The 12,516-nt window shown below is 45.1% G+C and overlaps 2 protein-coding genes across 16 annotated transcripts in view; both read left to right on the top strand.

The window, feature by feature from the left end:
- dapk2a (death-associated protein kinase 2a) overlaps nt 1-4,992 on the top strand; it is a 7,909-nt gene extending 2,917 nt beyond the window's left edge. The window contains exons 3-8 of the mRNA XM_016666429.1: nt 584-779; nt 1,243-1,372; nt 2,166-2,241; nt 2,325-2,477; nt 2,562-2,607; nt 2,869-4,992. Of these exons, the coding sequence (XP_016521915.1) occupies nt 584-779; nt 1,243-1,372; nt 2,166-2,241; nt 2,325-2,477; nt 2,562-2,607; nt 2,869-3,525 (1,258 nt within the window). The 3' untranslated portion in view covers nt 3,526-4,992. The remainder of the gene's footprint in view (nt 1-583; nt 780-1,242; nt 1,373-2,165; nt 2,242-2,324; nt 2,478-2,561; nt 2,608-2,868) is intronic.
- A 930-nt stretch (nt 4,993-5,922) lies between these two features.
- herc1 (HECT and RLD domain containing E3 ubiquitin protein ligase family member 1) overlaps nt 5,923-12,516 on the top strand; it is a 44,929-nt gene continuing 38,335 nt past the window's right edge. For 13 of the 15 annotated variants that reach the window (XM_016666444.1, XM_016666439.1, XM_016666441.1 and 10 more), the window contains exons 1-5: nt 7,057-7,191; nt 9,651-10,627; nt 11,247-11,342; nt 11,430-11,624; nt 12,154-12,465. In XM_016666444.1, coding sequence (XP_016521930.1) covers nt 9,677-10,627; nt 11,247-11,342; nt 11,430-11,624; nt 12,154-12,465 — 1,554 coding nt within the window. In that variant the 5' untranslated portion in view covers nt 7,057-7,191; nt 9,651-9,676. Of the gene's footprint in view, nt 6,147-7,056; nt 7,192-9,650; nt 10,628-11,246; nt 11,343-11,429; nt 11,625-12,153; nt 12,466-12,516 lie in introns of those variants that run through there. The other 2 variants (XM_016666432.1, XM_016666431.1) reach the window with 2 other exon arrangements.

Raw genomic sequence — 12,516 nt, 5'->3', positions numbered from 1 at the left:
TATTTTATAGAATTTGAAGAAGTAGGCGAAACCAGAACTATTCCATTTGAGGAGTTCTGGGAAGAACACGTTTACATTTAACTCAGTAGTAAAATGTACATATTTTTGTACAGTTTTGGGTGTATTAATGCTCTGACTATGTTGTTCTTTAAGTAAATTGTCTTTTTAGAGTCTGTATACTCAAATTAACAATTAATAGATTACTGAACTGTCCATAATTGATTATTCCGATTAATCATTTCAGCCCTTATTTCTTTCTGTGGACATGTAACGAACATAATTCAACATAATCCTCCTGTTTTTCATTGAATCCTGCATGATGATCTTGTGTCAGCCTGTTTACATTGAAAGGAAGTCAGAGACATGGAGAGTCCAAACGGGAATGGGATTTTTACTTCACCAAAATGCAATACCAAAGAGCGCCACCAGGGGGCAGAATTTAGCTGCAGAAAAGATGCTCTTTGTCAGAACGTCAACAGTTTACATGATTAGAAGAAAGGTTCTGCAGCCGGTTCCGGTTCAAATGAAGCCATGTCAGGTCCTGGTTCTGGTCCAGTTGAACCAGAACACGGTCCAGTTGAAGCTGTGTTCTGGTTCTGGTTCTGGTACAGTTGAAGCTGTGTTCTGGTTCTGGTTTCAGGGTATCTGGCGGTGAGCTCTTTGACTTCCTGGCCCAGAAGGAGTCTCTAATTGAGGAGGAGGCCACTCAGTTCATCCAGCAGATCCTGGAAGGAGTGAACTACCTCCACACCAGGAAGATCGCCCACTTTGACCTGAAGGTTGGTCCCAGCCCGATCCGACTCGGCCCGACCTGAACTGACCCAGGAGGTGTGGTCACCTGAAGAGGTCACACCCTCTTTTGTGTAATTCAATGTTCGTCATTAGTTTCCCACTGAAGGACAAACAAAGATGTTTTGGTTCACAGCTTTTATGAAGCAAACATCTGAACAGTTAGCAAAGTCTAAAACTTCAAACTAACTTCTTGACTCAAATGATTTATTTAAAACAGTTCATCTCTTCTTTGATTTTCTTGAAACCAGTGAGCTGGATGGATGGATGGATGGATGGATGGATGGATGGATGGATGGATGGATGGATGGATGGATGGATGGATGGATGGAATTGTTTGGTCAGCTGAACGTTACATTTCTTTGGGGTTTGTCGGTTCTGTTTGTGTTTTCTGGATCGTTGTGTGAAAACCTTCCACTCCGCTGTAATCTGGAATAATCCCGCTGTCTGCAGCCGGAAAACATAATGCTGCTGGATAAGAACGTGGCGCTGCCCAGGATCAAGCTCATTGACTTCGGCCTCGCCCACACCATCGAAGCCGGGGTCGAGTTCAAGAACATCTTGGGAACGCCGGAGTTTGTAGGTGAGGCCCAGTTCGATCGGCCCGGTCCGATCGGCTCGGTCCGACCGGCCCGGTCCGATCGGCTCGGTCCGGTCAGACTTCAGACTGACTTCATGTTTCTGCAGATTATCTGTTGATACTTCCCTCATGCTTTTTCAAAGTCTGGCCAGTTTTTCAACGGTTGACTGTTAATATTAGTCTTGAGGAAACTTCAGCTTTTATATTATTTTTCAGCTGGTAGTTTTGCTTTTCGAGCTAAAACCAACGCCTCGGCCTGTCCCAATAAGCAATAAATCAATCCATCTCAACACCAAACTAAATAATTTCCATTTGTATGATGTGTTGTTTGTCTTTCTACCAAAAACTGGATGATGAAAGTCTTCAGTTTGGTGCTTTGGTCTCAACCAGCCCTTTTTTTTTGAAGGACAGTTTTATTTCATAATTCATTTTATTTGTTGTTTCTGTTGTTTTGATTATTTATTTTCATATTTAAATGTCTTCCAGTTCCAGTGCTAAAATTTAAAGTTGATCTTTGAGAATCAGATGTATTATTTTTACCGTTATATTACTTGAGATGGTCTCAAAACAACAATATTATTATTTATCTCAATAAGTTTTGGGGCAATTTATCGTCCAACAAAATGTATTATTGTGACAGGCCTGCTGACATATTTACTCTTTATGAAGGCTTTGTTTCTGAGGGATTTATACTTATGAGCTTCAGGAATGAAGTTTATGACATTCTGACCTAGAAAAGTGATTTCTGAGGGAAATAACCCAGTTGGCTTGTACTTCGTCTTGTTTTCTGTTTCAGCTCCAGAGATCGTGAACTACGAGCCGCTGGGGCTGGAGGCGGACATGTGGAGCGTCGGAGTGATCACCTACATCCTGCAAGTGAACCGGAGCGTCCTGAGCAGAACCGCCTCCAGAACCATACGAGGTGAGCCGGGCAGTGATGTTTGTTTCGTTCCAGGCTGAGCGGGGCGTCTCCGTTCCTGGGGGAGACCAAGCAGGACACTCTGGGGAACATCTCCGCTGTCAACTACGAGTTTGATGAGGAGTTCTTCGGTCACACCAGCCACTTGGCCAAGAAGTTCATCAGCCAGCTGCTGGAGAAAGACAAGAGGTAACGAATGAGGTGTGATATACTCCCCACAGGAAGGTGGCGCTCATGATCTGAGGAGCTTGTTATTCTGTCTTTGTCTCCAAGGAAGAGATTAACAATTCAGGATGCTCTCAACCACCCGTGGATTAAGGTAATCCGCCATCCAGTAGCCTGGAACCATCAGGGTGTGAATGTGTGAATGAATGAATGTAACGTTGTGAAGCGTTTCTGGTATTTTGACTTGATAGAGTTACAATAGTCCAGGCCTTTCCAGGTTTATGGATCCAGGAAAGCATGTTTAGGATACAAGATCCTTGTTCATGAGATCATTCTAGTTTCCAGAACCTTGGAGACCAGAGTGAAGGCTTAAAGCTTTCCTTTGTTCTATCAACTCTCCTTTTGGATCTTCTAGTCCAACGAGCTCAGAGAGGAGAATAAAACCCAAGAGCCAAAGAAACGGGAACGCCGCCAGCTGAAGACCAAACGTCTGAGAGAATACACCATCAAGTGCCACTCCAGCATGCCACCCAACAACACCTATGTGAACTTTGAGCGCTTTGCTCAGGTGGTGGAGGACATTGACCAGATGGAGGGCTCGTTCTTCAGCCTGGCGGCGGCCCACGACTCCCTGCAGGAGGACATCGACGCCTTGGTCTCTATATACAACGAGAAGGAGGCCTGGTACAAGGAGGAGAGCGAGGCCGTGCGGCACGAGCTCTCCCAGATCCGCTACGAGTTCCGGAAGGTGGAGGCGTCCAAGAGGAGCCTGCAGGACGACATGCAGACCTTCAGCCGCAGCCTGGCCGCCGTCAGCGAGCGCTTCCAGGAGAGGCAGGGCCACTTCGACGCCCTGCAGCTGGAGCTCAGCAACGAGCTGAAGTGGGTGCAGGAGGCGGTGGGCTCCCTCCCAGCAGACGGAGGAGGTGGAGGCTATCCCAACTGCAGCTTCACCACCGTCTTCAACAACGACGTGAACGAAGCTCTTAAGGAGCTGCTCAGCCGCTCCTGTGGAGGAGAACTGCTGTCCGGAATCAACCTGGACCTCACTGAGACCGGGCAGCAGCGCTAAAAACACAGGTCCGGGTCCAGGAGGAGGAGTGGGAGGAAGTCCGGGTCTGGGAGGAGGAGTGGGTCCAGAGTCCTTCCTTCTTTCTTTTCTTCCTTCCTTATTATTTTTTATTGAATAATGGACTCAGTGGATCCAGAGCTGTGTGAAGCTGGGTCTGATTTTGGGTGGAACATGTCGGACCTCTGATGATGTGGCGCACTTCGGCCTCATGCTGAGGTTGTGACATCATCACTCTCTTGCCGCTCTGCAGCACTCTGGTCCATCACTGCAGCACTTGTAATCCTGCCTCGCCTCTACTTTCACTAATGACCTCACTAAGAGGCTGCGGCCCGCTGGGCCTTCCTCAGAACTTCTGGGAATCAGAACCACAGATCCAAACAGGATAGCAGACTGTTGGCTAGGCTCATTCCCAGGAACCCAGCAGGAAATGTTATGGTCTAGTTAAAGTGTTCAGCAGAAGGAGAACTTTGTGGTTTCCATCAGTTACTGCAGGAAAACATGTTCAAACTTCAACAGGAGCTTCTGTCTCCTTTAAAGAAGAGAGAAAATCTTCCTAATGACACGGTGGAGGCTCCTTAAGGTCAGATTCGAGGAGCATGTAGCCATGATGCTAACAAACACTCAGTCAGCTAACGCTAACAATCACTGTCAGCTGAAACCTCCATAATACTGACTTAATCCATTACTGCAGCAGAAGAAGCATGCTAAGGTTGTGGCCTGAACTGGAACAGCTGCAGAATAACAGAGTTTAAACTTAGCAATGCTGCTGCCAGTCACACGTCAATGAGCCGTGTTGTTCCTCTATTCTGGAGGACCGATTGGGTCCGGAAGCCACTGCAGCAGTAGAAGAAGAAGAAGAGGAAGAAGAAGAAGAAGAAGAGATGATGGAAACAGAAACAGTTACGCTGCTTTCCACTCAGTCAGAGAAAATGAAACCCCAAAAATAGCAAGATGAGCTGCAGAGATACGGTCGGAAATGTTTCTGAGGCCAGGCTTCTCTGAGTCTGGGCCGGCCTGATAACCACTGGAGCGTCTCCTCGTTGCGTCAGCCGGGACTCGACCCGTTTGGGTTGCATTGTGCTGCTCTGAATGAGCTTCAGAAATACAGCTGGCTTAAAGTTTTCACTCCCTTCATTCACATTTCAACCACAAACTTCAAGATCTTTCATTAGGATTAGATGACAGACCAAAACAAAGTAAAACAGTTCATGACTTACGACAAATAAAAGTCTGAAAGCAACACATGGTGGTGGCAGCATTATGCTGTGGGGATCAGCAGGCTGTGCGTTTATGGGATGGTTTAAATCTGGGTAAATTCATCCTTTGCTTCCCAATAAGATCTTCAGTCTGTTAGAGTTAAATCTGTTGCAATCAGCAATTAACCAATCAGGTGATAAATTAAAATGAACTCTGATGGCTGATATTATTAAATAGTTTTGGTTGTGTGTGGTTTTTATTTCCATTTTTTTTATTGTTCTTGGTTTTCGTATTTTATTTTTGGATATTTAAAATATTTTCCAGTTCCAGTCTGATGTGTTCTTTACAAAATAAAAGTTTATTAATCTTTTCAGAGGGAACAATTGCATTATTAAAAATATAATACTTGAAAATGATGTGAAAATAATATTATTATTTATCATAGTAATTAATGGGAAGTTTACTGCATTCAACTATAGTTTTTTTATATATAGAAGATAAGTAGTGTTTGCTGTCAGAATAACACATCATATTTTATTGTTCAGTTTCTAATGTGAGAAATAGAAATAAATACTGAGGGAGAGCTATGGAGCTAAATTGGGGCCATAAACAGTAGCAACCCCAGAAAGTTTTCCACGTAGTTGACCAGACAGGTTCAGTAAACATTTACAGGGGACACAGCTAAAAAATAATCATATGATTTTATTAATTTATTTTATTAGTTTAATTATTGACTTTTACTTTTATGTTTCCATTGAAGAAGATGACTCTATATCCCTTTCTATGACATGAACATAATTCTGTGGGGAAAATGAATCCGAAAAAAAAAAGAAGTTCAAAACTACTTTTCAGATTCAAGTTTTTTTTTTTTTTTTCCAGTTTAAACTATTTTTAAACAAACTTTGTGGTCCCCATTTAACTCCACATAAAACAGTACATTCTGCATTTTACCGTCATTTATCAACACATTTCTAAGTATTGAGCCAGCTGTTTTCTTCCATAAAAAACAAAACTTTCCAAATCACTCTAGACAGTTTTGTGCTCATATTCATCTTTATATTGAATTTGTCTGGAAATCCAAAATTCATCTTTAAAGTTGGAGTTGTTGCATGAAATACATTTGAATCTGTATATTTAGATTTAACTGGACATTAGTGTGTCTGCCATGAGAGGTGGGAAGCAGACAGACAGGCAGACGGATCCAGGCTCGGACAGACCGTCAGACTGCGGACCGGCCTGCGGGGCTCTGAGAGCGGACTCAAGGCGGAGGAAGCTCCGGGAGAGGCGGAGACCTTATCGGAGACCGAGCTGCTGCTGCCGCTGCTGCTGCCAATGTGAGATGAAGCTCAGCCGGTTTGTTGTGTAAGCTTCACGCAGAGAGGACGAAGAGGAAGAGGAGGAGGAGGAGGCCTTCTACCCCAACGGTGAGTGAGCTTTAGTGTCGGAAGTTGGCTTCCGATTCGGCGCTGCAGTAAAGGGCTGCTCCGCTGTTTTTAAGGACTCTAGACTAGCCGTAACAGCAGCATTGACTTTGCTGCTGTTACGGCTAGGAAGAAGGATCTGCGGTGACGCTTCTTTGTACACTTAGGATGCAGCAGTTTGTGATCTGGAAAGGTTTGCTTTATTTGTGAAACTGTAAGAAAGAAGAATTTTAGAAGTATTTTTGACAACCTCACCCAGACAAACAGATACACTTACATATTAAAAACTAAATGTATCAGGGTAAAAAAAAATAAATACAATCTAGTCTAATCTTTAGATTATCAAAATGAGAATCAGATTTTGGGGGAAAAATAAGAAAAAAGAAAACAATAAAAGAAAATTAAACCTTTGACATAAATCAGAATAAATTTTACATCTATGAACTTCCTGTGTCTCAACAAATCTGACTAAATTTATGTAAATTTATGTTTTTAAACCAGAGTCAATACATTTATTATGGCGTTTAGTGGAACATTGCTGCAGGATCTTATCCCCTACTCCAACATCTCTCTGCCTCTGACCATACAACCAGAGAGAAATTTAAAGAAGAGCAGCAAAGCAAATGGTGAGATGGATTAGGAGAGCTTGTCAACAACAGATGGCGTCACCCAGTGCATGTTATTGTGGAATATTCTCTCTACTGCCCAGATATTGAGCTGTTAGCATGTTATGCTAACATGAGATGCTGCAATTCTTCAGCATCACCATCCACAACAACTCTCTGGAAATACTCTAATAATATTAGTTACGACAACATTTCATTAACTTGGGGATAAAGTGTTTTTCAATCTAAGTGAAGTAAAAAAAAAATACCGGTGTGGCCCTTTATCTACAGTCGGAAGCCAACTTCAGCTTAGGCTGTTAGCCATTAGCAGCCGCTGCTAGCTCGGCTCAGCACTGCTGTGATGCAGCAGATAACCAGGCTAACTCTGACCCAAAAAGGTCTGCTTTCATAAGGTGGGACACTTTGGACCGGTCTGCATGCTGGTAACGTATTTTAAATCATTTTATTTGAGCTCCACTGAAAGGTGTCACCTCTCTGTTTGGCTGTTTTCTTTCTGTGTTCCGCCTGTTTTAATGTGAAGCAGCTAGCTACCGTTAGCAGCAGCAGCAGCAGCGGCGGTTGGTTAAAACTCTTATGCTTGGTTCCGTTAAAGACCAAACTGTCAACAAACTGGTACCGTTCTGGTTCTCAACAGAACCCAGAGAGGCTGGTAGCGCCAGTGGGCAGACAGCAGGTCTGTACTGGGAACCAGTCTGGGTCGGAGCTGTCAGATTTGTGCAACTGTTAGATGCTAGTCAGAGGAACCCGGGTTCTGGACGCTGCTCAGCTGGGTCATGGGTTCCTATCTGAACCAGAACCGAGATGCAGATGAATTGCTGTTGGACATATTTGTTTATCTGTGTTTATGAGGGATTTTCCGTTTGTTGGGGAGCAGCTGGAAAACAGACGCGCATCTGCGGAAATGTGAAAGTAGATGTCGCAACAAAACCTGCGGGAAAATGAGAAATGTGGGAGAACCGACGGATTTTACCGGTGGAAAAGAAGCAGAAGGTGCACCAGGAGCAGAAAGTACTCAGATCTCTGACCTAACCCTGTCAGTGGTGTTGCATAATCAGCTCCCTGACAGCGTTTTCCTCCCTGAGCCTTCGGCGCTCTGACGGATCCTTCCTCAGCTGCTGTCTGGGAAAGAAAAACCTTAACATCAAATACATCCGAGAGACGAAGAGTGGATGAAGATCCTAGGACTTCAGAGGCCAAGCCAACACCTTAAACTGGGCGCTGTGCTTCTCACATTCCTCTTTAACCATTTTGTTCTTGGCAGGAGGGTGAATTATTTTTGTTAAAAATCAATAAAGGTCTGAAATGACCTTCACCAATGCTTTGGTACAATATTCACACTCCTTTTCTCCTTATTATTCAGATAATTAATCGATTAATTGGATTTTAAAAAATTGTCACATTTTACAGATTTTTCATTTAACCACTTAATCTTATATTATAAAATACAAATTAATTTTTAATAAAAAACCCTGAATGTGAATAACAGCATTCCTTTAGTTAAATCTTGAACATTTGCTTCTACAACTAAAAAATCCTTCGAACATCAATGTGTGAAAATCTCATCAATACAGTGTAGGAGTGATCTGGGATTGATTATATGGATTAACTAATAATTAAATATGATTAATCTCAGATTTTACAGAACGTGAAGCTAAAACTACCACTGGAGCCATGGGTTGAAAAATAAACACAAAGGTTTATTTTTAATCCTAAATGTTTATATTATTGTACAGTTTTGGATTGTTGTGTAAGCTTCATTTATTTTCTTTATTTTTGAGTTTTTATACTCCAGTTAACAATTAATCAATTACTAAATTAATCAGTCAATCATGATTAATCGTTTGATTACTAATTTTTACAGTTATTTTTCTGAATAAATTTCAGGTTTTTTCAGTGTATGGTGAGGTTTCTGCTGTAGAAGGCGGATTTATTTAAATGCTGTTTTCGCCTGTCCCACAGTCCAGCACTACCTGACCTTTGACCTCTTTGTCAGAAACAGAAACCTTTGTCCTGCAGCACTGAGCCGGACTGAGTAAAGCTGCTGGGAAATGAAAGTTTTCTGTTGACAAACCTAAAAAAAGGTTTTCTGTTTAGTGTAAACAGAAACTTTCATTGTTTGTTCAGGAAACGATGAGAAGGTGTTTCTGTAATCATGTATCATTTACTTTGATAAATTGTGTTAAAAGCTCTCCATAGTAGCTGTATTTCCATTGACCATAGAAAAGCGCAAATTGGAATTAAGAAAATAAATTAGCTTAATTTATTGGTGGAATAACACCAACTTTGAAAAAACTCACGTTTTTCGGTCAAACCTTTTTGCGATAGGATGAGGTGGTTTATTTTGGCCGTATTGGAAAGAGTTTATTTCACAAAGCTGCAGTGGAAACAGTTTTGTGGCATCAGGAGTCATGAAAACAGAAACAACAAAGAAGAAGACAGGAAGCAGCGGGAGGATGATGGTGCAGCAGCAGCAGCGTGATTTTAATGACTTATCACCTTAACAAACTTATTCCTGTGTGATTTTTTTTTTCTAATTACAGAAATTGCGAAATTGTAGTTTTTGTCATTAGTGGAATAATGACAAAGTATTGGAAATGCTGTTAGTGTTGAGATTTAGTTTCAGTAATTTCTCCATTTATTCAAGGAGAATATAATTACATGTTAGTAACTGAGAATGTGATTAAATGAATTTACAAATATCACTTCTCTGTGTGACTGAGGTCCTAAAGAATCGCATCACAAACGGGAATGTTTCTCTCAGCCATACCATCACCTAAAAAGAAGTAATTACTAGTTTGTTGTTATAAAGTTCGGTGATAAATGTTCGCTCCTCTGATCAGGCGCCTTCCTGTAAGGTTGATCGTTGATGCCGTGTCTGCAGGTCGGATGGCTCCAGAGTGAGCGGCCATGGCGCTGATGATCCCCCCGGTGAAACTCAAATGGCTGGAGCACCTGAACAGCTCGTGGATCACGGAGGACAGCGAGTCCATCGCCACGCGGAACGGCGTGTCGGCGCTCTACGCCAAGCTGCTGGCCAACAAGGAGGCGGTGCTGCTGCCGCAGCAGGTGCTGTGCCTCAAGGGCCCGCAGCTGCCGGACTTCGAGCGCGAGTCGCTGTCCAGCGATGAGCAGGAGCATTACCTGGACGCTCTGCTGGGCAGCCAGCTGGCCCTGGCCAAGATGGTGTGCTCCGACTCGCCCTTCGCCGCCGCGCTGCGGAAGCGTGTCCTGGTGCTGCAGCGCGTCTTCTATGCGCTCTCCAACAAATACCACGACAAGGGCAAGGTGAAGCAGCAGCAGCACTCCCCAGAGAGCAGCGCCGGCGCCGCCGACCCGCACGCCGTGAGCGAGCGGCCGCGGTCCAGCACCGACGCCCTCATCGAGATGGGCGTCCGCACCGGCCTCAGCCTGCTGTTCGCCCTGCTGCGCCAGAGCTGGATGATGCCGCCGCCGCCCGGCCCCGGCGGAGCGCCGGGCGACGGCATCAACTTATGCAATGACGTGATCCACACGGCCATCGACGTGGTGAGCTCGCTGCCGCCGCTGTCCCTGGCCAACGAGAGCAAGATCCCGCCGATGGGCCTCGACTGCCTGGCCCAGGTCACGACCTTCCTGAAGGGCGTCACCATGCCCAACTCCGGGGCGGACATCTTGGGCCGGCGGCTGGCCTCGGAGCTGCTGCTGGGGCTGGCGTCCCAGAGGGGCTCGCTGCGCTACCTGCTGGAGTGGATCGAGATGGCGCTGGCAGCATCGGCCGTGGTCAGCGCCATGGAGAAGAACGCGGCGCCGCACTGCCAGGAGGGGCTGATGGGATATGACTGCTTCATGAACATCCTGATGCAGATGAGGCGCTCCTTGGTGAGGATCACTGGGCGAGGAAGAGCGCTTCACCTGGCCGAAAACAATCATTTAGAGAAAAATCAGAGGATTGTTGTCTCACAGTTATTACTCTTATTCACATCCATGTTTGCTTTTATTTACAGTCAATCAGGGGAAATTAATTACTCTTCACATCAAGAGTTTTTGGAAAAATGCAAACTAATAAATACACTAATAATAATCACACAATTACACAAATGATCAGTTAAGATTTCTGTAGTGAGTTTCTCTCTTTCAGGAGCTAAAGGAAGTGCACACACTTTACGTTTTAAAAATGTCACTTCCTGTGGAGCGGATGCTAGCTGTGCTAACTCTGAAATCATAAAGTCTAGTTGCACTAACTGCAAACGCTAAACCGACATAATATTTATCAGAAGCTAACGCTAAAGTGCTTTACAAACTTGATATTTAGTGGAATCATTAGAAATATTATTTTTTAGATATTTAGTTATTCCTGCATAGAATAACTAAAGGAGACAGTTAGATTGTTTAACAAACTCCCAGAGTTTTCCTGAAACTCTAGCGGTTCCGATTAGATTTCTCAGTTATCAGGCAGTTTGGTGGTTTCCATGGTGACGGCTGTGTGTGTTGGTGTCAGGGCTCCACAGCAGACCGCAGCCAGTGGAGGGAGCCCACCAGGACCCCGGACGGCCTCTGCTCGCTGTACGAGGCGGCGCTCTGCCTGTTCGAGGAGGTGAGACCGCCAACGCTCCTCCACTGCTCATCGTCATCCAACTTTCAACATTTTAAAACACTTAAATGTTCCCTCTTTGTGCTCCAGGTGTGCCGCATGGCGTCGGACTACTCCCGCACCTGCGTCAGCCCCGACAGCATCCAGACGGGCGAGGCGCCGGTCGTCTCGGAGACCTGCGAGGTTTACGTGTGGGGCAGCAACAGCAGCCACCAGCTGGTGGAGGGAACCCAGGAGAAGATCCTGCAGCCCAAACTGGCCGCCAGCTTCGCCGACGCCCAGACGGTGAGGAAGAGGAGGAGGAGGAGGAAGGGGGGGCGGGGGGCAGGAAATGGTTGGAAACGTTAAACTGCATGACAGAAAATAACATTTAGTTTCCAGGCTCAGAACTAAAATCAGGATTTTAGTAAACGTGTCGATGCAGATTAAACTTCACTGCCGACTGTGAAGGAAGGAACTCTGGACGTCGGCCATGACGGTCCGGAAAGATCTGGAGATTCATTTAAATGTTTTCCAGATCTGAATGAGTAAATAAAAATAAATTCAGGATTTCTAACCTCTCTTCCTTACTAGATAATCTAAAATAATAAAAAAAGACTCCTTTCTAGATTCTCTCCTTTTTGTCCTCCTTCCTTCCTGTCTGCCCGTTTCTTCTTGTCCAGGTTCTGGATTTGAAGGCTGAACTTTCTGAATGCATCTTCCACGTTTTCCTGCTGATTTTCAGTATCTTTCAGTATTTATGATCTGAGAAATCTGGGTTGTTTTTCTGAAGCTCTGATCGTTTCGGTTCCATGTTTCCGGCGTCTCCCTGCAGATCGAGGCGGGTCAGTACTGCACCTTCGTGATTTCGTCCGACGGCTCGGTCCGGGCCTGCGGGAAAGGCAGCTACGGCCGTCTGGGCCTGGGGGACTCCAACAACCAATCCACGCTCAAGAAGCTGACCTTTGAACCCCACCGAGCCATCAAGAAGGTGTCGTCGTCGAAGGGCTCGGACGGCCACACGCTGGCCTTCACCACGGAGGGCGAGGTCTTCAGCTGGGGCGACGGCGACTACGGCAAGCTGGGGCACGGCAACAGCTCCACCCAGAAATACCCCAAACTCATCCAGGGGCCGCTGCAGGGGAAGGTAGGCTTCAACCCGCCGCCGCAGGCTCAGCACAAAAACGTTCTCCATTAA

This window comes from Poecilia formosa, unplaced genomic scaffold (genome assembly GCF_000485575.1).
Source record: "Poecilia formosa unplaced genomic scaffold, Poecilia_formosa-5.1.2 Scaffold724, whole genome shotgun sequence".
In the NCBI taxonomy this organism is placed as follows: domain Eukaryota; kingdom Metazoa; phylum Chordata; class Actinopteri; order Cyprinodontiformes; family Poeciliidae; genus Poecilia; species Poecilia formosa.
This window is presented reverse-complemented; position numbering and strand designations above follow the sequence as displayed.